At 44.7% G+C, this 27,167-nt stretch overlaps 1 protein-coding gene across 4 annotated transcripts; it reads right to left on the minus strand.

Moving 5' to 3' along the window:
• Nucleotides 1–519: 519 nt before the first annotated feature.
• On the minus strand, nt 520–27,167 carry smg7 (SMG7 nonsense mediated mRNA decay factor). Of its 4 annotated transcripts, XR_003937913.1 has the most exons (24): nt 27,011–27,167; nt 26,264–26,295; nt 22,241–22,358; nt 21,268–21,400; nt 19,628–19,799; nt 19,463–19,534; nt 17,191–17,341; nt 16,276–16,411; nt 16,030–16,192; nt 14,881–15,040; nt 14,732–14,802; nt 14,331–14,391; nt 14,135–14,254; nt 13,634–14,057; nt 13,413–13,560; nt 12,886–13,289; nt 12,318–12,671; nt 11,170–11,319; nt 8,922–9,008; nt 6,237–6,387; nt 5,057–5,227; nt 4,702–4,862; nt 669–2,558; nt 520–621 (listed from the first exon to the last, which is right to left on the minus strand). XR_003937913.1 is itself a non-coding variant. In XM_030160219.1 (23 exons), the coding sequence occupies exons 1-23, from the start codon at nt 27,034–27,036 to the stop codon at nt 2,445–2,447; spliced, it is 3,579 nt and encodes a 1,192-aa protein (XP_030016079.1). In that variant the 5' UTR covers nt 27,037–27,167; the 3' UTR covers nt 520–2,444. The 4 variants fall into 4 exon arrangements, 3 of the variants coding, with proteins under 3 accessions (XP_030016079.1, XP_030016080.1, XP_030016081.1); XM_030160219.1 differs by having other exon boundaries at nt 520–2,558; XM_030160220.1 differs by lacking the exon at nt 11,170–11,319 and having other exon boundaries at nt 520–2,558.

The raw sequence follows: 27,167 nt of genomic DNA on the forward strand, positions 1-27,167 counted from the left end.
AAGGACATAAACCCTGTTCTGAAATACCTCAAGTTACACTGTTTCAGAAAATGTCAATGTGAGGGATTCATTAAATATACGACTAATACAAAAGGAAACGGACACAAACAAACGCTAACATACTGTAAGTGACAGGATCATCAGCGTAAAAGGGTAGTTTTATTAATGAATGATATATTTTAGTGGAAAAAGTTACTTTTTCTTTAGTTTTCTCTGTTTTGATCAAATAACCCTTGAACTTTAATGAACATCTACACGATCAATGACTTAAATATAAGAAAATACAGCATTTAAACTCAAACATAAAGTACAGACGATCATTTATTAGAAATGGTGATAAATGAGTGAGGAAATGTTAAATGTAGAGAAATATTCATGTGGAAATCAGAACGGTGACATGACTGTGGTGAAGAATTTACTGGTGAATTCACTTCTGTAGCTACAAAACATGTTATGAACCCGATTAAAACAACGATTAAGACATAATTTAGACGAATGTCAACCATCAAACAGACTCAGTTTAAGGGAGAACATCGTTAGGTTTATTGAAAGGCTGAGAGTCAACAGAGAAACATGAAAAGCCTCACGAGCTGACGTCTCAGGACCACGAGGACCGGAACCCTCAGGACCACGAGGACCGGAACCCTCAGGACCACGGGGACCGGAACCCCCCAGACCTCTAAACCAAGTGGAATGTCAGGTACCATCCCGGTCCCCGGGGTTCCCCCTGGACCGCTGCCAGGACCGGTGCGGTTCAGATCCACGTGGCAAACATCAAACAGGAACTTCGGACACTGGGTCAAATCCGTCGTCACATTCAGTAATATTTTACCTTTTATTAGTATTAGTTTTCAAATACATTTTGTAAATGCAACATGAAAAGCACAATCACAGAAAATAGACGTGTCTCTCTGAAGTCGGCTTTAATACAGTGACCATCAGGAAAAGAAACTCCGCCTCCTGGGGCGTCCTGCAGGTGGGTGTCGACCACTTGACCCTCGTTTCCACCAGAGGACGTCAGCTCCGACTAAAAAACATCCGATTGCCCAGCAGCGCGCTGCCGATTGTTTCAGTGCGGAAAGAAGAAGAAACACTACAAAGATACTGAACACTGCACATCTCCTGTCAGGCAAAACTCAGGGCTGCAACACAGAAACTACAAACACCAGCCCATGGTCCTGGTGGGTGATGATTGGCCTTCATCTTAGCGGGGGCGGGGTCAGCTTCCTGAGTTCAGTTCACCGTCTTCACATCAAATAAAAGCTGCATCGACTCCAATAAAAAAAACCTCGAGCTGCTGTAGTGATCGGTCAGGAAAATGAGCAAACCGCTGCCCCCCTGCCCCGCCCCGCCCCACCTGTGCATGTGCTCACCTGTACAGCGGTCGGCCAATCAGAGCTCAGACAGCGAGCTGCTGAAACCAGTAAAAAGGCAGAACAGGAACAAACGGAACAGTAAAGCAGGAGAAAAATCGAGAAGGTTACACCGTCAGTTTTCTTTAAAGAAAAAACAGAAGCCCCTCCCCTCCCACATAAATGCCCCTCCCCCCACCCCAAAAATATTCAAGCAGGAAGCTAATAGACATACCTGTGATCACCTCGGAAGGCGTGAAGCTAAAACTGCTACAAACAAATCACAAAGTACAGTATGTTTGTAAATATCTGTGATCTCTGACTAACGCTAAGCCTACGTCTGGTGGACGGGGGGGGGGTATGGCCTCAGACCCCGCCCACACACGCTCCCATCATCCCCATCATCCTTCAAACGGCCGGACAGCGAGCGTCAGACTACGGTGATATATATGTATTTATATATTTATAAAGCCGCCGCCCACAGTCTCCATCGACCAATCAGCTCCTCCTCCTCCTCCGTCTTAAATGAAGAGAGATCAGATAGTCCAGTCTGTTATGTGGCCCCTCCCCCGCTGCGTCACCTGACCTCCCCCAGAACGTTGACGCCACACTGTCCTCGCCCTAGTCTGTGGCAACGGAAACGCTAAAAACGGGCGCTCCGTCTGACCCGAGCAGACCTCCGAGCCTTTTTTATTTGTATTTTTTTAAAGGTGGGCGTGTGGCGTCTGTCCTAAAGCGGGGGGGCGGGGCTGTGGCGTGAGGGGGTTGTGTTCCTCAAAGTTCAGATTTCCACGGGTTGAAGGAAAACCGGCGGTGGTCGTGGGCGCCCATTAACGCACCGCGGTTGAAAGATCCGGCACCCTCCGACCCAGGAGGGGCGTCGGCCCTCCTCGACAGCCGAGGGGGGCGGGGTTGGAGTCTCAGCCTCGTCGGGGGGTCGTGTCGTGTCGCCTCCCCCAGCCTCCACCGATTCTCGCCGGTTTAATTTCCCATTTTAGTTGGAGCTGGTCAAACTTTGTATTTGTTACCTCCGCTCTCCTGGTGGTGGTTTTCGGTTGACGTCCGGACTCAAAGCGCCGCCTCGGCCGGCGTTCAGTGGGGCGGGTTCATGGCGCCATGACCTCGCTGCTGCTTCTGTTTCTGCTGCAGGAGGAGCTGCTCCAGCGCCGACGGGCCTGGCTGCATCATGGAGCTTGACCAGATGGACTGTACGGACCACACAGAACCGGGTTAGAACCACACACTCACCAAAAACACTATCAGAGATGTGAAGGACGGGGTTCCACAGGGAAACTGTGTCGGTCCCCTTCTTTTTTAACCCAAGTGTGTGACTTTCATTGGTTTTATCGTCTGGTTGTGGTTTTAGATGCTGTTTATCCTGTTATTGTGAATCTGTGTTGATCAGTTTTAGGAAATTTTATCTTGTATATCTATATAATTTCACTAGTTTTATCGTCCACTGTGTGTCCGACAGTCTGTGGAGTCGTTGAATCCAGGTGTTTCTTTTCTAACAGGGGTCTGGGACCAAAAACAATAAGGACTAATGTCAGAATATAGTTTTATATTATGGGACAGATATTAGTGCATTGGTTCGTTTGGGTTCAATTCTCCTCTTTGTTTCTTAAATGACTCACAGATGGTTTGGACTGAATTTATATCAACACTGATTTTAGTTTTTTTTTCTCCATGACTCTGATTTTCAATGTTCTTCCTCTAAATGTCTGTAATATTTTTCCTGCTCTGACTGTAAATAATAATTTCCATCTACTGTCATCACATCTGACTGAGGATGAAAACTCTGCCATTAAACTACAGTGAAATATTAATGTTTATGTGTTCAATCCTCATGAACAGGACATCTGACAGCTGGAGACAGGATGTGTCCACATACTTTTGTCCACATGTTGTATCTGGTATTTTAACTATGTCTCTGTACAGGACTTTGGGGACATTGTGTCATTTTAAAAGTGCTATAGAAATAAACTGGACCTTATTTGTAGTTAATACTCAATTTTGCCCATTTTAAATGTAATAAAGCAAATATGGTCAAAACTTACTGGATTATTAGCAAAATGTTATTAGTGGTATTAAAAAAAACTCCAGTGAAAATGATGATAATGTAATAATACACAGATGGAACTGGTAGATTTTACAACCTTTGGATGCATCGTGGTGGAAATGGGTCTAAAACGTCCAAACCCAAAGATGTCAGAGCCATTTTAATTCAGGTTCCACATTCAGCCCAATTTCATCTGAAGTGGATCAGAACCAGTACAATAATAAACAGAAGAACCTAGAAAGAAACACAACTACAAATGTTCCCCTTTGTTTTAGCGCAAAAAAACTTCAAAACATTCAATTATGTTTACATTTACCAACTATCCAAATAAAAAAGATGTAAATAACCTGAAAAAAATTACATTTCATTAAGTGCAATTTTATCAGCATTACGCCTCAACGGGATCATTTCACCCATCAGATCCACAAAGACACAAAACATTTAAGAACAGGTTGAATATGGATCAAATGACATGGAATTTACTTCAGTTTGTTATGGTTATTTACATTTTACTGTTTAAGGACAGTTTGTAAAAGTAAATATTTTCATAATTTAATATTATGTTTTTGCACTAAAACATACTGAAACATTTATAGTTGTCATTATTTATAAGTTATGTTATTATTTTACCAGACATCATACTGGTCTGAATGTAAGACCTGAACTAAAACCAGCTCCACGTTCTTCACTGTTAACATCTACAGTGAAACGCACCTCAAGGAAGGACTGGCCTATTTGGTGGGAGGGACTGGAGCCTTTGGTGGGAGGGGACCGGACCCTTTGGTGGGAGGGGACCGGACCCTTTGGTGGGAGGGACTGGACCCCTTGGAGGGAGGGACTGGACCATTTGGTGGGAGGGATTTGACCCTTTGGAAGGAGGTATTGGACCCTTTGATGGGAGGGACTTGACTCTTTGGTGGGAGGGATTTGACGCTTTGTTAGGCGGGACTGGACATTTTGGCAAGTGGGATTGAACCCTTTGGTGGTTGGGATTAGACCTATTGTTGGGAGGGATTGGACCCTTTGGCGGGCAGGACTGAACCATTTGTTGGGTGGGGATTGGACCTTTTGTTGGGAGGGATTGGACCTTTTTGTTGGGTGGGATTGGACCTTTTGTTGGGTGGGACTGGACCCTTTGGTGGCCGGTTTTGCCCACAGGCTGCATGTTTGGCATCCATATCCTAATTTGACCTGACCACGCCCTTCCCGTCTTTTCGTACAACATGAACTAACGACTGGAACACAACTACTGAATAATCCGAGCCCTGTGGTGTCAGGTGGGTTCTGGACCTTGAGGCTGTCGAGCAGCACAGTGGAGGACGACTCCTCCATCGGGGACTCCTGGTTGGTCCAGGAGCTGCCGGTCGGTCCGGTCTGGTGCCAGCTGGTGTCTGAAGCTGCAGAGGAGGCTGCAGTCGGAAGGTAGTCCAACCCGAAGCCGCTGACCGCCCCTGACAAACAACAGCAGCCTCATGTTAGCATTAGGGTCAGGGTTAGGGTCAGGGTTGGGGTTAAGGTCAGGGTTAGGGTCTTGGTCAGGGTCTTGGTTAGGGTCAGCATTAGGGTGAGGGTCCTGGTCCTGATCTTGGTCCTGGTCAGCCCAAACCTCAGATGATGGTGACAGTGGGTCCAGGTGTTCACTCACCGGTCTTGTCGGCCTTCCAGCGGTCCACCACCCTGCGGTCCCGGCTGTCCGGGGTCCCAATGGGCCCAAAGTTGGAGAAGGGCATGGCTCCGTGGTTGTGAGTAGGGGGGGAGGACGGCAGGCTGCTGGGGTTGGATGAGTGAGGGGATTGGCTGGCCGGGGTGGAGTGGTCTGCCAATCAGAGAGCAGAGACAGTCAGAGTGGGTTCAAGGCTAACGGTGTACCAACAGAAGGACAAACCTGAACCTGATACCATGGAACACACCTTTAACTGCACCTTTACAAACCTAGAGGAGCTTTGGGTCAATCACAGGCACAAGGGTCATGTCAACAAACACATTTATACTTTAGAGTTTAACCCAACAACATTCTAACCCAGTGTTTTTCAACCTTGGGGTTGGGACACTATGTGGGGTCGCCTGGAATTCAAATGGGGTCGCCTGAAATTTCTATTAATTGATGAAAATAAAAATAAAAACTTACTAATAAAATATATATGGTGAGTTGAGAGAGACGATCACAATCCATAACAGACAAACTGTGAGTCTGAAACTGCAGCACTGTGGTTCTGTTTATCTGTCAAATGTTCATTGTGGTCAGTTTCAGATGCTGCAGTTCTTTCATAATTCACAGTTTGAGTTCTTGTTTGTTCAGTATTAATTGTCAGCCTTGGAAATCCAAGCTGGACTGACTGTACATATCCTGACCAAAGAAAATCCAATTCTCCCTTTGTGCAGTAATCTACACCTGGCTTTACTGCCTCTGTTCACAATAATATACATTATATAGACTAAATGTCCTCTAAAATTAACCTGGATTTGAAACAGAGGACAGCAAACTATTACATGATCAAAATAAATTAATTTTAGCAAAAAAAAGTCTCCTTTGTTTTGAATGTCTCGGGTCAGCAGAAATTTGTGATGTTAAAATGGGGTCAAAAGCCAAAAAAGATTGGGAACCACTGGTCTAATCCACACGAGATCGATAACGAAACCATCCAGAGTCAGAACTACACGTCTGGATGTTTCAACTTTAAAGTCAACGCAGCAAATGAGAAAATCTGCAACTAAACCTCCAACTCAAAGGTGGAAAATGTCAGTATTTATGCGTTTGAGTTCTGGTTGAAGCATCAGAGTTCGCCGTTGAGACTTGGCGGTGTATGTCAACAGGTGTGTCGTACCTGAGCTGGCAGGGAGGGAGGGGGACCACGGTGTCCCCTCAAACAGGGAGTAGAGGGACGGCTCCTGGTGCATCATGGGAGCGTCAGGCTTGGAGCTGGGCGGCAGGTTTTTACCGTAGGCCTTACTGAAGATACTGGTCTGGTTGAACTCCTGAAGGAAGACCAAGAGGAAACCAATCACAAATGAACACGGGAGACCAAAACTCAGACAGGACACAGAGGGTTAAGCCTTCAGAGTCCCTGAACGCACCATCACATCCAACTCACACACCCACTGAAGACCACGTATGCACACACACAGGCTCACTGAGTCAGCAGTGTTAAAGACACAGTCAGACTAGACCAGGGGTCAGCAACCCTGGTCCTAGAGAGCCACTATCCTGCATGTTTTAGATGTTTCCCTCTTTGAGCACACCTGACAGTCGTTATCAGGCTTCTGCAGAGCTTGATGAGAGGCTTATCATTTGAATCAGGTGTGTTGGAAGAGGGATACATTTAAAACATGCAGGATAGTGGCTCTCTAGGACCAGGGTTGCTGACCCCTGGACTAGACTCATAATGCACAAGATTAACACAATTTACACCAATATTATCATCATGTTGAACCTCATTTCCTATTGGTGGTAAAGTTCAATACATCAACCAATCAGATGGATGGAATCATCTGACAGCTCTTTATTGTTTTAAATAGTTGTATATAGTTTTCCTAACAAACACCAGAGGAAGTGGCTGCATTTTCATGTAGAGACTTGTATTTAACTGTATTAGTTGCTGAATTTATCATTATTGTTTCTTGGTGTCTCTGTCCTCAGTCCTGTTGGACTACCTTTGTCCTGTGTCTGTCCTCAGTCCTGTTGGACTACCTTTGTCATGTTTCTCGGTCCCTCAGGTCCAATCAGTGTCCTGTCCTGGTTCTGTCCTCTGTAGACTGGTAACCTGTCCCCCTGCTGACACAGTACTGTGGACAGAACCATCACACATGGGTCTATCCGGGTCCAGGACCAGGACAGTGGACCAGTGCCCCAGACTCCGTCCACACCACTCTGCTCCCAGTATTTGTCTCTAGTGGATTCTACCAGTTTGTGCTCCATACTCGTATGGTTTCCATAAATATGTGCGTCCAGGTGGAACCGGTCCAACTGGGTTAAATGGTGTCATACGTATGCCACACCTATATGTGGCGCTGTACACAAACACAGGCAGAGCCTATGGCAGGATACACTCAAACCACAGAAGAATGCACTGAGCATGTGCAGGAGGTTCCATCTGGGGTTTTCTTCTTCTGGTCACATGGTCCAATGGCGTCATGGTTTCCATTCAGTGGTGTTGGTCCTATCCATAGACATGCCCATATTTACTACCTCAGCACTGTGGACGTAGACATTGGCTTATTTTATTTTAGTTTTCTATTTCTATGTTCATTCTAACCCAGTGTTTTTCAACCTTGGGGTCGGGACCCCACGTGGGGTAGCCTGGAATTCAAATGGGGTCACCTGAAATTTCTAGTAACTAATAAAAATAAAAACTTACTAATAAAATATATATGGTGAGTTGACAGACAATCCCAATACTTAAAAGACATGACAAACTGTGAAGCTGAAAATGAAGCACTGTGGTTCTGTTTATCTGTCAAATGTTCATTGTGGTCGGTTTCAGATGCTGCAGCTCTTTCATAATTCATAGTTTCAGTTCTTGTTTGTTCAGTATTAATTGTCAGCCTTGTAAACACAAGCTGGACTGACTGTACATATCCTGACCAAGGAAAAAAGAATTTTTTACTTTGTGCAGTAATCTACACCTGGATTTACTGCCTCCGTCCACAATAATATACATTATATAGACTAAATGTCCTCTGAAATTAATGTTTTTTTGCAACATGGTATAGCAAACAATTACATGATCAAAAACAAATTAATTTTAGCCAAAAAAAAAATAAAGTCTCTGTTTTATATGTCTGGGTTCACCAGAAATTTGTGATGTTAAAATGGAGTCAGGAGACAAAAAAGGTTGGGAACCACTGTTCTAAGGTATAAATATAACGTCTGGTCACTTTTAATCCCCTTCAGTCCAATCTAGTGTTAGATTGTGTTAAAGGCACTGCCCTATAATTGACAACAGACTGTCTTTGTGTCAAACTGATTCCATCCATATTTACATGTGAAAGTCCTCAGATATTAGAACTGCACAAGGACATGTGACCTGGAAACAGGAGGTCAAAGGTCACCTGTTCAATATTCTCCTGCTGCAGATGGAAACACAGGAGAAATGAGGAGCAGATATATGAATGAATTCAACAGAGAATGGGATTACGACGATGAATGGACAGACAGACAGACAGACAGATGGATAGAGATGCGACAAAACAATTACAATACCCCTTGGCCAAGGGGTAAAAATGGTTCGTTCAGCAACTGAAGAATCTACCGTTTTCCTACTGGGCTTGGATGTTTTTTGTGTGGTTTTAGGTTCAGTGTTAATACAACATGTCAAATGAAATAAATGTGTGTAAAAGCACACACAGAGCTGAGGCTGTGCTGAACAGAATGACATCAGTTCAACAGCTGAATAATGAGGACTCTAAGGACAGACTCAGAGCTACTCCACAGGGTTAATGGTCAGCTGATGCGTGTCAAACACATGCTGTGGGTTTACAGGTGAGCGGCTGAATGAGGCGTGACCTCTGACCTGCATGGGGAAGCCGGATATGGGCAGCAGAGACGCCGTCTGGGCCACCACCTCGGGTCCGCTGTCCATCCTGGTCTGGTTCGGCAGCTGGAGACACGAAACCAGCCACACGTCAACACCACACGCCTCAGTGTACTGCTACAGACATGTCAATCATCATAAGGGGTTGGACTCTGGAGGATGCACCTGCAGCTCCTTCCTCAACAGCGCTGCATCACTACCTCTAGGGTTTCTACAGTAACACATTCCAGTCAGAGATGCTGGTTTGGATGGTTCCAATTCTGTCTTGGTTCCTCATGTTTGACATGTTTAACCATTTGATCTCTGACACTGTACTCACGTCAACATGACAATTTCACAGTTTTTTCTATTTCATCAACTTGAGCCATGAACAAAAATAATAAATACTCAATAACTGTCATATTTTAACCCTTTAAATGACATGTTTATAATGGAAATAAACCATATTTTTGATGCAAAAAACACATTTTTTTCAATATTCTACATATAAGCTCTATTATTTATGTTTTATTTTTTCCTTCTGTCATCTGTCAGTGATTAACACCAACACTGGTTCATATTATTATTATTTCTGGTTCTAGGTCAAATGTTAAATCTTAAATGAGTCAGTGTGTATTTTGTACTCACTTGGTAGAAGGGTGTTAGTGTAGGAATTTAACACTGTTTATTACAGGATGGATTTAGTTGATGGATCAGAATTTAAACAATCAGACACAAATGAACAACTGCTGATTTCAGACCAAAAAAAAAACAACTGTAAAATAATCTGACCTTTAATAACAGGAAGTGGAACATGTATTTGATATGTTCAGCTGGACACCAGAAGGTTAAAGTGTGTTTGATTTGTTCACATGGACGCCAGAGGGTTCTACTGTATAATCACATAATTATACTGTGGAACACCACTATATTTGTACACACGTAATTATATATATTCCTTTTAATCTTTATATTGTCTTCTTTCTCAAACTTTGTCTCTGTTAATATAAATATTCCACTACTGTCATATCTGCTGCTGTTTGGGTCCATTACTCATCTCATAACCGTTACTGTATTAAACTACTGCTGCTGCTGTAAAAACACATGGACATTATTACCTCTGCCAAGGAACAGCAGAGGTTATGTTTTCATTGGGGTTTGTTTGTTTGTTTGACTGTTAGCAAGATAACTCAAAAAGTTATGGATGGATTTTGATGAAATTTTCAGGAAATGTTGATACTGGCACAAGGAGCAAATGATTTAATTTTAACGGTGATCGGGGGGGGGGCTCATCTGTTTTGGCGGAGGTCTGCGCTCTCCAAGTGCTTTTCAAGTACATTCTGCTATAGTTTATTCTATACCACTTATTTATTCTTATTCTATTTTTACATCTTTTTTTTCAATGCATGGCATTAACAAATGGTAAATGGACTGCATTAATATAGTACATTTCTACACCTTCATGGTGCCCAAAGCGCTTTACACAGCCTCACATTCACCCATTCACACACACACACACACACACTCATACACCAGTGGGTGTGACCATGCAAGGCACTGCCAGGTCCTACTGGAGCAGTTTAGGATTCAAACCGCCGACCCTTAGGTCATTGGACGAGTTGCTCTACCAACTGAGTTAACGAGGTGAAAGAGGAACAGTATTTCAGTTCTCTGTATGTTCTGTGCATCTAGTGTTTGGACAATAAAGACTTTTTGAATACCGTCTAGAAAACACTGTACAAACTGCTGTTCTAATTGTGTTTTGGCAAAGATTTTGAGGGGAAAAAAAAAAAAAAAAAAAAGAGTGTTTTAATATGTATATGTGGTGTGTGTGTGTGTATACATATATGTATATATATGTATACACACACACAACTGTATTTGTTGTATTGATAATATTTCTTTCCTTCCTTCTTACCTTCTTTCCTACTTTTATTCTACCTTAATGGAGCGACTGGAACACAGTAATTTCCTGGGATTAATGAAGTATTGTGACTGATTAAGAATTTACAGACTGTTCATTTCTGCCACTAATTTCCTCTGATATTTTTACGTCTTAACTCAGTTCAAAGCTGTTGAAGGACCTGCTGAAGCCGGTGATGATCAGGTGGTAAGTACATCATCTGTACTGGGAAATGGAAGCAAATGGAACATGCAAAGTGATGAAGTAGAGCAGAGCAGCAGAGGGAGGCTTTAGGTCTGGGGGGATGGGGGGTAGGGGGGTGATGAGGAAGACAGGGCTACATACAAATATGTTTGGTCCAGGAGCAGAGCTAAGAGGACCAGCCAAGGCCTGGAAGAAATCAGGAGGCTTAGTAAAGACCAGCTCCTCCTCCTCCTCAAAATCTGCTAGAGTTTTTAACAGGTCTGGAGGTAGAAGAGGCGAGCTCTTGTTGTCCTAGTGAGAGATGAAGCAAGAAGAAGAAGAAGAGGAGGAGGAGGAAGGAGGAGGAGGAGGAGGAGAGGGGTAAAAAAACAGAAGAAAAGACAGAAGGCAGGCAGTAAGACAGAGGTGGAAAGAAGGAAAGTTACAGCGACAGACGTCTGAACTCAGATCAGTTCAACATCACAAAACAAAAAACAGCAGTCGACGCCGTTCACGTCTGCTGTGGGTTTCCTCCGTCACCACTATCAGGATGGAACAGCAACGCACATGGATGCTAATAAACCCAGGGAACAGACCCAGCCCTATCAACACACACGTAGACGCTAATAACCCCAGGTAATAGAACCAGCCCCATCAACACACGTGTGGACACTAATCAATCCAGGTAATAGACCCAGCCCCATCAACACACAGACGCTAATAACCCCAGGTAATAGACCCAGCCCCATCAACACACGTGCGGACACTAATCAACCCAGGTAATAGACCCAGCCCCATCAATCAATGACAGTGGATGGACACACTGGATTGACATATATTAACAAATAAATAAAATGACAAAAAAAAAAAAAAAATATTTACAAAATAATAAGCAATGCAAAAAACATGCAAAAAAGGGCTAAAATGAGGACAAAATTAACAAAACAGCCAAAGTGATGAATAAAATGGAAAAAAAAAAAAAAATCAACAGAACAACAACAACCATGAACATAAGCCACAAACTGAACAAAATGGAAGAAAAATAATAAACAATATAAAAAATAAATAATAATATAAATAATAATAAAACAAAATAAGCAATAAAATGAACAAAAACAAATAAGATACAGTAAAATGTAAAGTAAAATGAATAAAAACTAACAAAATTAATTTTAAAAAATGACCAAACTAAGTGCCAGTCTGATTGGTCTAGACTGCACCGTTCAGGACCTGGACCGAGGCCGGTTCCGCAGAACTCAACCACGGAACCCAAAAACCAGAGGAGAACACCTGTCTACAGATGGACTCACCTCAAACGGCGGTCCCCGGGATCCGGGGGGGGCGTCCTGGTCGGGGCAGATGCCTCCAGGTGGGGGTCTCTTCATGCGGTCTCCCATCCCCTGCAGGCCGTCGCCCATGCGGTAGGTGGGCTCCCAGTAGAAGTCCTGCATCTTGACGTCGTGGTACTTGATCTTCTTGTCGATAGCAGCCGGCTGCAGCTGGTGCTCGTACAGTTTGAGGGGGTCCTGGGGGGGCATGAAGAAGGCCTGCTGCTGCTGCTGAGACTGCTGCTTCAGGGGGGGCATCTGCATCGGGGGCAGCTTCTGCAGGACGCCCTGGCTCTGGTTCCACATGGAGGCCGGCTGGTCCTGGACCTGCATATACTGAGACCCAACACAGGGAGTCACACATGGTCATGGGGCGGGGGTGGGGGTGGGGGGGGTCTGGGCGCACTTTAAACTACTGTTCTGTCTTATTTTACCCTCAACAATCCACACACACCTACAGAGTCCAGGATGAGCCCTGAGGCGCCCTCTGCAGGAACACACCATAAACTACATGTTGTGTCATGTGACCGACCTGTGTCATGTGACTGACCTGCTGCAGTCCTGGGTGGTGCGGTGGACTCTTGCCCATCCCGACCTGTTGGACAGGTTTCGTGGGGGACTGCTGCTGCTGGTTCATCACCTGCACCTGCAGCTGCACCGATTGCTGCAAGGCCTGCTGGGATGGTGTCTGGGCCTGGGGCTGCGGAGCCTGTGAGGGGCCCTGTCCCGAGGCCCCCGGACCCGTCCCTGGACCTGGACCGGACGGCCTCTGCTGGCTGTAGGGGATGTGGGACTGCTTCCCAGCCTGGACCTGGGTCCCGGCCTGAGTGTGGACGGCCGGCTGGAGGAACGGACCGGGAACAGAAACTCCGGGGGAGAAGGTGAAACCTGGATTCACCTGGAGCCCCGGGAACGCCACAGGGGGCGGGATCACGTAGGCCGAGGGAGGGAAACCTGAGGACCAACCAATCAGAGACGGACACAGTCAGGAAGTGAATGTAGGTGTTTTGGGAGAAAATGTAAGAGGCCACTGAGGATGGGGTTCCTGAGGCACCGCCAGGGGGTCTGAGTAGGTACCGGGTCTGCTGGGCAGTGGGGGGAAGGCTCCTGGGTGGTGGATGGGGATGAACTGGGAGGAGCAGGTGGAGGTGGTTTGAGTCTGAGTCCCTGGAGTCTTCTTCACCTCAGACACTGGAGTCTTCCTCAGCTCCGTCTGTGCCTTCACCTGAACCAACACAAGCGTCATCAGCTCCACTGATGCCACAACACTTTACCAACATCCAAGCATGCACCTGTACCTGTTTTCCTGCCTCCGTGACCTTCTCATGCGCAGCTTTCTTCATCTCGCTCTTCCTCTTGCCATCCCTCTTCAGCTCTGCTTTCCCAGCAGCCCCGTTCCCTTTGGCGAACTCCCGGCGCTCCTTCGCTCCATCCTTCTGGTGGTGGTTCCGCGTGGCCTCGCGGCTCTGTTCCCTCGGTTTGATGTTCTCCTTGAAGGTGACGACAGGACGCTCGCTGCCGTCCGCCCAGGAGCTCTGCGTCTTCCCTGCAGACAGCACCGACTTCAGGCCAGAGTTTCCTCCGTCGTTGGGCGTCTGCTCGCCGTTGGACGACTCCTGGAGCACTGGCACCTCCTTCTCATGAGGCTCCTCGATGGCCTGCTCTGGAATATCGGTGATGAAGATGAGGAGGCTGTCCTCACTCACCCGACACTGGATCAACCTGCAGACAGAAATCCGTCAAAGCACAGCAGAGACGCATCACATGACGAAAACCGAATAAGAGTCAGTTCACATCACCCCGGCTGGTTGTCGGCGACCCACTTCCCCAGACTGATGAGCCTCTGGTGCCGGGTGTGGACAGGCAGTCCGTCTCGGTCCACCAGGATTCCCTGATGTCCTTTAGTGAAGTCCAGAGTCCTGAGAGACAGAAACAACAGACATGAGCACAGAGAAACCCCCAGAGACACCGAGTGGATCAGAACCGAGTAAGTACCTCAATGCGGGTCGCAGAGCCAAGAACCCCTGCAGCTCAAATTCCTCTGGCAATGGTGTTGCTGTGGGTGAAACAAACGCACCCTCAGATCAAAGCAGAAGCTCAACACGGGGAAGTGAACTGATCAGGACAAAGATGTGAACCCTGAACTGTCACAGACCGAAGTCTGAAAACCTTTGATTATCGAACACATGATCTGTGTTCTATTCATCCGTGTTCTAACTTAGCGTTGGTCTTTGCTGTTTTGGGTCCAGTTCAGTCAAACTCCAGTTTGAACAGACCAGTGACCTTCTGTGCTCCAGTCACTGAAACCTGACCACGTCTGGAATCAGAGACCGTATCGACCACGGAGCTAAGAATACAGACGGGCCAGGGTTGGATGAGGGGCAGGACCATCCTACCTGACGAGCAGGACACGTCATCCTCTTTGGGCTGGAAACTGTTCAGGATGGACACCAGCCACGGCCAGACGCTGATGGGGACAAGACACAGGGTTAAAGGTCACACAAGTCAACAAAAGGCAGACAGTTCAAGCACCACGAGGACTTACTGCTGCCTCTGGTCCACAGCGGCCTCGTGGAAGACGCTGGGTCGGAGGCGGAGCCAGTCCAGGGACACTTTGATGGCCGGCAGAGGACACTCCCCCATGATCTCCTCCCCACGAGTCTTATTGAGCAGAGCTCTGCTGCACATGACACCCAGGAAGGACACTGAGGACACAAGGACAGCGTTACATCAGTATTACACCCATGAAAAATGGACAACATTTATGGTTCCCTCATACCTATGGTTCCCTCATACCTGTGGTTCCCTCATATACGTACCCTTCAATCGGAGCAGTAAATACCTGATCTCATGTCACTCCAACCTTTCTAAATTGTTGTGGCCTCAAATAAATACGTACTTTAAAATTGTATTAAATTGCACAAAAACTGTCAAACTTTTCTGCTGTTGGAAAATTATTGTTTGTTTTAATTTATCATTATATCTTTTAAACCTGTATCCTTTCATGGTGTGTGCTGCTGATCTCTGGACAAGGCCTTTCTTGGTTCTACTCTGGCTCTGCTCTGGTTCTACTTTGGTTCTACTCTGGTTCTGCTCCAGTTCTACTCTGGTTCTACTTTGGTTCAGCTCTGGTTCTGCTCTAGTTCTCCTCTGGTTCCACTCTGGTTCTGCTCCGGTTCCACTCTGGTTCTACTCTGGCTCTACTTTGGTTCTACTCTGGTTCTGCTCTACTTCTCCTCTGGTTCGTTCCACCAGAGTAGAACTAGAGTAGAACTGTACTCTGGCTCTACTTTGGTTCTACTCTGGTTCTGCTCTACTTCTCCTCTGGTTCGTTCCACCAGAGTAGAACTAGAGTAGAACTGGAGCACAACCAGAGCAGAACCAGAGTGGAACCAGAGGAGAACTAGAGCAGAACCGGAGCAGAACCAGAGTTGAACCAAACTGGAGCCAGAGCAGAACCGGAGCAGAACCAGAGTAGAACCAGAGTAGAACTGGAGCAGAACCAGAGTAGACCCAAAGTAGAACCAGAGCACAACCAGAGTAGACCAGAGTAGAGCCAGAGTAAGTTCTACTCTGGTTCTTCTCTGGTTCTACTCTGGTTCTGCTCTGGCTCTACTTTGGTTCTACTCTGGTTCTGCTCTAGTTCTCCTCTGGTTGTGCTCTAGTTCTTCCCTAGTTCTACTCTGGTTCTTACTGAAGAGGCCCAGCAGCTGGAACCAGCTGATCTGCTGCTCGCCGCTGTAGCTCTGCTCTCCGCCGTCGGCCGTCAGGTCCCTCAGGTGATGGAGCTCAAACAGGTTGATGACGGTGATGTGGACGAGCTGCTGTGAGCTGAAGGCTTTCTGCAGGATCAGCCTCTGTACAAACACAGCACAGGTCTGGTCAGAACCCGACACGCCATACTGCGGCCCGACCCCGGGTTCCGGAGGCAAAGGCTCACCTGGAACTGCTCCTCCAGCTTCTCCCTCAGGGCGTCCAGTTTGTCCACGCTCTTACTCAGATACACGTGACCATGAAACTTGATAAAGGCCTTGATGAAATCTGAGACACTCCACTTGGTTTTCACCTCGTCACGGCTGCAGAGACAGGAGGAAGAGGAGGACATCAGAGACAGGAGGAAGAGGAGGACATCAGAGACAGGAGGAGGACGAGGACATCAGAGACAGGAGGAAGAGGAGAAGAAAGACATCAGAGACAGGAGGAAGAGGAGGAGGAAAGACGTCAGAAACACATGACATCCATTATCAATAACGAGCAGGACCATCTTAACTTGTACCTCAACATCTCACTGACCACGTTTACACTATTACTCTGATCAGTATCTGATTATTATTGATCCTGTAAACAGTCTGATCTGTTTGATCAGATAACAGCAGTAATCTGATTAGAATCAATCAGATTAACACACATGCCTGTACACAGGTTAATCTGATTTAGTTTTACATCTGAACATGTGGAAAAACTATTAAATTATAGAAAACAAAAGAACGTAGACAACAAGAATAGGATGTTGGATTCTACGCACACTACTTATGAACGAACTGTGAAATAAATCCAATAATGGACTGAAACAACTAAACCAGGTTTTATGGATTATCCGATTTCTGAAGGGACAGTAAACGCATCATCATCTGATTATTGTAATGACCTGATTGATGACATTTATTGGATGTTAATTGTGGTGTAAACGCAGTCAGTCATGGATGATCTAATGGATGCAGTTGGTCCATTAGATCTGGGATCAGAGTTTGGACGTGGGTCATATGGTAAAAACACAGAAGACTTTCATTTCCTGCTCCAAAAGCCCACCTGAACCCAGGTTCCTGTCACATGGGTGCTGTGGGACCACACTCACCTCTCCAGGGCCTTGGACAGCGCCTTCTGCAGGTTGGTGGAGGCTGCCGGGAAGGGGAACTTGACGGCGATGCTGCGGCAGTAGTAGAAGATGGTGGTGAGGTGGTCTCCTTTGGACGAGGCCAGGATGGCCAGCTGGTTGTAGGGCTGACCTGCACGGACACAGGATGGCACGTCATCCCATTAGACCTGCCTCTGCAGACCCCAACCCTGAACCCTAACCCCTAAACCTAACCCCAAGCCCTGAACCCAACAGAGGGTCGACAGCGGACACATACTCATGGGATGGTCAGTTACACACCTCAGCTTTGGAAAAATTATCCTGCCTTCGCACCCTGTGGGACCATTCTAAAGCCATACATATAACACCAAACTAAAAATATACAGAAATACCACCGATATTTTAAAGTAGGGCTGTGCAATTAATCGAAATTCAATTACGATTTCGATTATTACACTCAACAATTACAAAAAGTATGTCATCGAGAAAAAAAACATTATTAATTTTGAGTTGTTTTAATTCACGCGCATGCAAGCTACCATAAGCTGCTCCGCCCCACCCCCCTCTAAGCTACAGCTGCCAGCTAGCCGGCAGGTCCACCCCACCAGGAAAGCTGCACCTAGCGGTCTTGAAAAATGGCAGGAGAACCGCAGCAGAAGTGCTTGGTAAACAAAAAAAGGCAAATCAAATTCAACTGTATGGAAACACTTGCTCAGAGTAGCCTTTTGTAGTATTTACTTAATGTTGCGTATTGTTGGATGTGTGGTGTGACACTGTGGCTTAATGTTGGTTTTCTGTGTGGCGCATGGTTGTTGCGTTGTAGTGCACAATGTGCGTATTCTATACATGGCTGATGTATACAGAAGGCCTTCACTGAAACCTCACGGCACGCACCTGAATATATATATAATTTACCATGTTTCATACGACATTGAACATACTTGAATTTATAATTTGCACTTTACGTGAGTTTTTTTTTTGTATTGCTACAGTTCTATGGCAAGTCTATAGCAGTTTAATTCCAGTGCACTATTTGTTTACAAAAGGAAACATACTTGAATTTACAGAATACTTATTTGCATTCAAAGATTTTTTTTGTTTCGCACTAAAGTGAACATACTTTGTTTTAGTGTTTAAAAGCTTTATTATGTTTAACGAGCATATTTTATTTACATTGTTTTGCAAGAAAAAAATGCACAACTTTAAGGTTAACAAATCGTTTTTAATAATCGTGATTTCAATTATTGCTAAAATAATCGCGATTATTTTTTTCTATAATTGAGCAGCCCTATTTTAAAGGTACTAAAAGTATTACAACGATGGTCCTTAAAAGCATCTCCACACAGAACCTGATTCCATCCATTAGAAAACCCCTCCGTCCACATTTATGGGCTCATTTAAACTGACTGTGGTTGTATTTAAACTTCAGCTGGTGAATATAAGCAGCAGCGGCAGGAGACTACAGGTACACATATTAGGGATGCGCCCACACCACATTTTCCCAGATCAAGTACAAGTGCTTACATTTGATTACTTGCCGATACCGAGTACTATATGAGTACTTAATAATCCCATTACAGTTCTTAGTTACTTTTGCTTTATTGTCATTCCAGTCCGACTGTAACAAATACTGACATTCAACCACATGTTTTTGTTAAACACGGCACTGACATATGTTTCACTAAATTATTGTATTTCATATTATAAATTATATCTGGGCTGCTGTCCACTGAGAAGACGTGGACAGCCCCTATTATCATGGACAGACACAGGCTGGTGGTCCACAGTGGTCACATGGGTCAGAGCCTCTGGTGTTGTCCGTCTTTGGACATTCTCTCTCTCTTCTCCAGCCTTTGCTGTAAAGTTGACTGTGTCTGTTTCCCGCTGTTAGCATTAGCAAACTCCGTGACCTCAGCGTCGTGTTGGTTCTTCAGATGTTTGATCAGATTGCTAGTGTTGAACAAGCTAGTTTTGGCCCCTCCCCTCGACAGAACTGTCAGTCAGCTTTACTTTTGTCATTGCGGTTGATTTTGAAAAACCTCCACACCGCTGACGTTACTCCTCCTCCGCCGCGTACCTGCTGCACTATGAGGTGATGAACGTCACCCTGAGTATTGCCCTCAGTGTCGGACCCATACCTGATGCTGGTATCGGCATTGGTGCATCCCCAACACACATATCACTGTTTGGCCAAAAATATGACTTTTACAAATACAATTTTGCTACGATGCGAACGATGTGTGTTCAAACACCACACCTCCATCCAACTCACCGTTTGACGGCACCAGCTGAGCGGCATGGCGGTAGTACGACTCCGCCTGGCTGGTCTGGTTCCGGTAACGTGCTGAAACACACACATACACAGACGACAGTCAGGCCTGCAGTACATTATGGGAGTTGTGGTCGGGGTCAGTGTGGGGGGCAGGGGCAGACTCACCAATGTCTCCCAGGTGGACGAGGCAGTGCTGGCAGATGTAGGAGCAGGAGCTGGGCTGAGGCGTGACGATGGCGCCGCCGCTGCTCTGTTTATTGCTGATGATGCCGAGCTGAGACGACTTGACACGACACGGCAGGTCCACGTTGAACACGGTGCACAGCTCCTGCAGCAGCTGCACACGCACACACAGGAACACTTCGTTATGTGGTAAAAGAACTCCTGGTTCCACAGATTCAAACAGCCTTAGCACCACAGCTGTTTAGATAGGGTTTATATTCGAAACATGTGACAGATTAAAAAGAATCAACACAGATTTGTAGATTGAAGCATAAACTTTATGGACATAAATATGTGGACACATCATGTCTACGGCTGTAAGAGGTCCTGTTAATTCTGATCAGACACAGGAACATCAATATTTCACTGTAGTTTAATGGTAGATTTTTCTTCCTCAGTCAGATGTGATGAAAGTAGAAGGAAATTATTACTTACAGTCAGAGCAGGAAAAATATTAGAGACATTTAGAGGAAGAAAATTTAAAATCAGAGTCATGGATAATTAAAAAAAAAAAAAAAAATCAATGTTGATATAAATGAGATTAAAACCATCTGTGAGTCATTTTGGAAACAAAGATAATAATTTAACCCAAACAAACCAACGCACTGATATCTATCCCATAATATAAAACTATATTCTGACATTAGTCCTTATTGTTTTGGATCCCAGACCCCTGTTAGAACAGAAACACCTGGATTCAACGGGTCCACAGACTGATGGGCACACAGTGGATGATAAAACTGGTAAAAAAATATATAGATATAAAAAATAAGATGTACTAAAACTGTGGTGTTCATTTCAAAACAAAGGTATTTTTTTCCCATAAAATGAATTAAAATCTATATTTTGAAAGGGAAGTGGACTGTCTGTGTGTGTGTGTGTGTGTGTCCATACACAGCTGACTGCTGCAGTTTGTCATACTTGTGCATTTTTGTATTCAGTGAACAGACTAGTGAAAATAGTCAGTTGATAGGACCAATATTTTGGCAGATATCAGTCATTTTTAATAGAATATCCTGACAGTCACGTTGCTATGGCCAGAATCACATTGCCTACACTTAGAACAATGAGGTAATGTTGTTGGGGTCGTGATGTTTGGCGGTGACTGCTGGACAAATGTGGTACAGCATGTATAAACAAATATCGGTGCTGGGGACCTAGGATGTTGCCCCCTTAGGGTTGGGATGTGGATTTTTTTTTTTTTTTAAAACCTTTTCACATCCTACCCTCAGTACTGACAACAATGAAGTCCAGGAGGTGGAAGATCTGTTCCCAAAGGTCAGCATACAAACTACCACATCTAGAACCCGAGATTCCCCACAGGTCAATGCACTAGTAGAGCATAATTTACTAACCTGCTCCCCAACCAACAAATGACATAAACTGGGGGGGGGGGGGTTTGATTAGTTTGTTCAACACATGTCACTGTGGTCTCTTTGGTTTGTTGTGACAACAATAAAAAAAAATGTTGGTAAAAAAAATAATGAAGAATTCCTGGTAATCTGTGCTTTGTGTTTCCACCTCAGTGTCAGTCATCTGAGTGGATTCAAACCCATTCCAGCAGGTCCAGGCTGGTTCCTGACCTGTGTGTAGAAGCCACTGGCAGCCTCCAGAAACAGCGACAGGTTGGCCTGGACCTCACTGCGGTTCGGGTTGGCTCGGTTCTTGGCCTGGCTCTGTAGCGTGGTGATCTGGTTCTTAAAGGCATGGTTCCACCTGCATAAAACCAGAAGAGACCAGATCAGGTCCTGGATCAGGTGCCAACACATACTGTAGCTGTTGAATGATGGTGCAGTTTTCAGGGTTCATATACTTTTAAGGGTCTTTTTGACCTTATCTACAGGAACACATGTACTCAGGATTATTTATTCACTTTTTATCACAATAATGTACATTGTATTAAGTATAAACATCTAAAATTATGTTTCATAAAAGCAAAAAGTTTCAAAATTACAGAAGAACACAGTTTTATCCAAATAAAGGGAAGACAAAGATGAAGATAAAAATGGAGCTGAGTCGACCTGAGAACACCTGGGAATGTGGTTTTATTTTTCTAAATGTATCACCTCTGTGTCCGTAGCTTTGGCCTGAGTTAATATTAAAAGCACATCCATAAATCACAGAGTTAGAATAACAAACATTTTCAGACACTTAAAGCACTTTAACTAAAATTCAAGCATTTTCAGACCTTGAAAACATGACACTGAACCGCAGGTTTAGTCTGGACTGGGGGTAGACTATGGCCTGGGTTAACCCCAGGTTTAGTCTGGACTGGGGGTAGACTATGGCCTGGGTTAACCCCAGGTTTAGTCTGGACTGGGGGTAGACTATGGCCTGGGTTAACCCCAGGTTTAGTCTGGACTGGGGGTAGACTATGGCCTGGGTTAACCCCAGGTTTAGTCTGGACCGGGGGTAGACTATGGCCAGGGTAAACCCCAGGTTTAGTCTGGACTAGGGGTAGACTATGGCCTGGTACCGGGATCATGTCCGAGTCACACGGCGCCTGAGGAGTGAAACTTTGCCCTGTCATGTGTTAAAGGAGGAGGCGGTGCTTACAGGTCTTGCTCCACCTTCTTGTCCAGGGCGTACTCCAGGTCTGTGACCAGCATCTTCTGGTACAGGTCCTGCAGGGCCTGCCGAGACGTCCACACCTCTGCTGCCCCCAGCTTCGAATCTGAAACCCAGCACAAGCAGCGGCATATTCAGAGACTGAGTCTAAAACCAGCAGGAAACTCTAAACACTCTGATGAGGTAAACACTCATGATGTTCAGTTCACTGACAGAGAACGGAGGAAACCAGAACATTTTCACATTGAACAAACTTTACTTTAATTAGAGATCGAACCACTAATCAGGTCGAATCAATTAAAACAATTACTCAGTTACAAATGTCCTGAATGGAAGGTTCGTTGTCTTAACCCATATAGACCCAGTAGTACTTTAATGCTAGTTCTCAAATGAATTGTTCTCTATATTTTACCTTTATTGAGTCATTTATCACCATCTATTCTAATACTATCATCTGTATTTTGCATTTTTCAGTGTAAATCCAGTATTTCCTATATTTAATTCACTGATCATATAGAAGTTCATTAAAACTCAGAGTAAAGTCAAAGGTCATTATATTAAAAACAGAGAAAACTGAATGAACAGTGTCTTTTTCAGTCCAACCTGTCATTAACTGAACATAAACCCAGTGTGTCCATCCACTGGCATTGATCCAACTCCACGGGTTTTACTGGTGAATCAATGTTGGAGAAGAAGACAGTGTTTCCACGGTAACTACGGAGCCTCTGAATGTCCAAATATGGTCATATCTGATGACCATGAAAAGATGAAGAACTGTATTTGACACCAATTACTGACATGAATTGATAGGATTAGTGGATCAACAGGAATTAAACAGTTTAGATCAGTAGATGGTTTAGGTTAAAGGAGGACGTTTGGGTCTGTAAGGGTTAAAGGTGGATGTTTGGGTCTGTAAGGGTTAAAGGTGGATGTTTGGGTCTGTAAGGGTTAAAGGTGGATGTTTGGGTCTTTAAGGATTAAAGGTGGATGTTTGGGTCTGTAAGGGTTAAAGGTGGATGTTTGGGTCTGTAAGGGTTAAAGGTGGACGTTTAGGTCTTTAAGGGTTAAAGGTGGACGTTTAGGTCTTTAAGGGTAAAAGGTGGACGTTTGGGTCTGTAAGGGTTAAAGGTGGACGTTTAGGTCTTTAAGGGTTAAAGGTGGACGTTTAGGTCTTTAAGGGTTAAAGGTGGACGTTTAGGTCTTTAAGGGTTAAAGGTGGACGTTTAGGTCTTTAAGGGTTAAAGGTGGACGTTTGGGTCTGTAAGGGTTAAAGGTGGACGTTTGGGTCTGTAAGGGTTAAAGGTGGACGTTTAGGTCTTTAAGGGTTAAAGGTGGACGTTTAGGTCTTAAGGGTTAAAGGTGGACGTTTAGGTCTTTAAGGGTAAAAGGTGGACGTTTGGGTCTGTAAGGGTTAAAGGTGGACGTTTGGGTCTGTAAGGGTTAAAGGTGGACGTTTAGGTCTTTAAGGGTTAAAGGTGGACGTTTAGGTCTTTAAGGGTTAAAGGTGGACGTTTAGGTCTTTAAGGGTTAAAGGTGGACGTTTGGGTCTGTAAGGGTTAAAGGTGGACGTTTGGGTCTGTAAGGGTTAAAGGTGGACGTTTAGGTCTTTAAGGGTTAAAGGTGGACGTTTAGGTCTTTAAGGGTTAAAGGTGGATGTTTGGGTCTGTAAGGGTTAAAGGTGGACGTTTAGGTCTTTAAGGGTTAAAGGTGGACGTTTGGGTCAGTAAGGGTTAAAGGTGGACGTTTATATACAGACTGCAGACTGATGGGATTGGGGTTATTTCCATAGATATTTTTATATATACACTTTTATATTTTTGTGGTTGTTCTTTCACATTTTTAACATTTTTTCATCAATTCAAATAATTGTTTGATTATACTGAACTGAGGAAAATAACTGATAGATTAAATCGATTGCAAACTAATTGATAGCTGCAGCTATAATATTTCATTGTTGATAATTCATGGAATGACAGTTGCAGCTCTGGACACATTCAGATATTTGTCTGATTCTTAACCCTGATGGAAACTAAAGCAGACAGTGGACATGGTCCAACAAGCTGCAGATGGACCTGTCTCTGCATGTCTGTCTCATTTCAATCATCTACATCTGGTCAAGTTAGTTTTGAATCCATGTTTGTTTTGTTGTGATGACAGCCTCAGTACCGGGTCCAACACACACAAACCCAGCCATGGTTCTGTTTGGACCAGTCCTCCTACTGTGGATGGTCTGGACTCAGTCTTAAATGTGACCCATATCAGATTCTGGTGTGAACTGGTCCTGAACTGAAATATATGAGCAGAACATGCAGCAGGTTGTAAAACTGTAGGACACATGGACACACAGGACAAGTCCAACTGGAATACTCACTACTATGAGTACTGCGTTCAATGAACAGATACTGTTGGACTTTACAGCTACTGGTCAAATTAGTTTGGTTGAAAACATAAATTTTGTCTGATGTTCATCACAAATTTGTAAATAAACAGTTATAGAATAAAGAGAAAGTGAGACATTTTGGTCAGAAATGTTCATGTGAAGTACAACTGTCATGTATTCTGACTCAGACTAGTAGTAGACCGTCTAAAGCACAGGTGTCAAACATGCAGCCCGGGGGCCAAATCTGGCCCGCCAAAGGATCCAATCTGGCCCGCGGGATGAATTTACAAAGTGCAAAACGCAAAAATTACCCTGAAGATATTAACAGTCAAGGGCATCAAACTCAAAAATAACAGCATAAAAACCGAGAAGTAATGAGTCCCAAACGTTCTTCTTGGTTTAATTTGAGAAAAATCATGATATTTTGCCTCTAAATAATGGCAACACTAATTTTTTCTCTTTGATTTATTGTCAAGAACATTAAATTCTGATATTTTTTAATAATAAAATGTCAATAACCTGAACGAATATGAACAACCTGAAATGTCTAAAGAAAAATAAGTGTAATTTTAACAATATTCTGCCTGTTTAGTATCTTTGTAGATCTGAGCCGTAATGCACATGTATAAATCATAAGTTGAGGCATAATATTGATCAAATTGTGCTTACTTTTCTTCAGAAATTTCAGGGTTTTTTCAGTTATTCACATCTTTTTTGTTTTGGATAGAAATAGTTTCATCATTTAATGTTATTTTTTTGCACTAAAAAATTTGGAGTTGTCATTATTTATAGGCTTTTATGCTATTATTTTATTGGTCCGGCCCGCTGGAGATCAAATTTGGCTGAATGTGGCCCCTGAACTAAAATGAGTTTGACACCCCTGGTCTAAACACAGATTTATTATTAATTGTAGCAATAAGAAGAAAAACAGTTTGCAGCACAATGGCTACATCTATAGAATGTCACCTTAAAAGACATTATGCACGTGTGAAACTGGATAACTGCTGTATAAACATCTACAGTCAAACTCACAGATGATTAATGTGGAAGTGGAATCAACATTCACAGCCAGAATCCTCAGCTCAGTCTAGTTATTATTATTATTATTATTATTATTACCTCCGCCAAGGAGGTTATGTTTTTGTCAGCACTGGTTTGTTTGTTTGTCTGTCTGTCTGTCTATCCATGTGCAAGATAACTCAAAAAGTTATGGATGGATTTAGATGAAAATCTCAGGAAATGTTGATACTGGCACAAAGAACAAATGATTAAATTTTTGTGGTGATGGGGGGGGGGGCACTGATCTGCCTTGGCAGAGGTCTGTGCTCTCTTTCTAGTTATTATTATCCAGCAGCCAATGCTGAAGGAAGCTTCAGCTGACACTGTCTTAGTGAAACACCCTGTCTGTTCTGTCACAACCTGAAGCTCCACCTGTCCAGGTGTGCAATCTCCACCTGTCCAGGAACCTCACGTGATGCTTTCTTAGAGTTCTGGTTTCACCTCAGCTCCCCTGACACATGCTGTTGATAAATCCACCGGTACATACACAGGTGTGGTGTACAGAACATACATGCCGCCGTGAGGTGGGCGGTCACGTGACCCGTCCCACCTGTGTGACTGCGCAGACCTACCTGTCATGTCCGCCTTCAGGGCCTCTGCCTGTCTGCTCGGATGTAAACAGAGGAGAGCAGGACGTTAGACACAACAGCACACACAACACACAAACACCATGAGTGCACACGGGACTCCGGCCACAGCTCATGTCTGATGTCATAACGGGCTCAGACTAACACCTGGATCCACTATGTGTCACAACTGAACCTCCGGCACAGAGCCGCTGAATAGCTAGCTAAACCCCGACACTACCCTTGACAAGTTTACAGAGGGATAAGCATTTACACACACCTAGTCCCGTTCTGACCATTTACTTAAAGCCAATACAGACCCAAACACATCCAACCTGTCACAGAGCATCAGCTGCCGATGTTAGCTGACATACGTAGACAGACGCGGCTGCTAGCATGCTACGCTAGTTAGCAATAACACACCAAGTAACGCGTTGGAGTGTGGCGGGTAAACACACAGCTAGCATTCAGTGGACACAAACACAGCCCAGCCCCCTCTATAATCACCCTGACCCTGTCATATACGGCAAATGTGTGGGTACATGAGTGGAAGGAGACGGCAGGCGGAAGCATCGACTGTTTGTTGATATATGATGCTAGCTAGCGCCAACGCTGTGCTAAGGGGGTGGTCCCATAACGGCTAGCTGTGGCATTAGCAGCCCAACAAAACAATCCACCTGCTGCCTCCAAACGGCGCATTCAGACAACAGCCATAGCCCCGAGTAGGCCACCCGGGACCCCGAAACAGCTCACCGTAAGTACTGGGCGCAGAGGTTCATCCTGCCGGATCACCAGTCTATCAGACAACGACTGGTGCACAAGCTAACGCTTCTGCCGGCGCCATATTGTTCCTGTCTGACCCAGAGAGGGCCTGAGTGACGGGAGGAGGAGGGAGGAGGAGGAAGAAGGA

Source organism: Sphaeramia orbicularis, chromosome 17 (genome assembly GCF_902148855.1).
Source record: "Sphaeramia orbicularis chromosome 17, fSphaOr1.1, whole genome shotgun sequence".
Lineage (NCBI taxonomy): Eukaryota > Metazoa > Chordata > Actinopteri > Kurtiformes > Apogonidae > Sphaeramia > Sphaeramia orbicularis.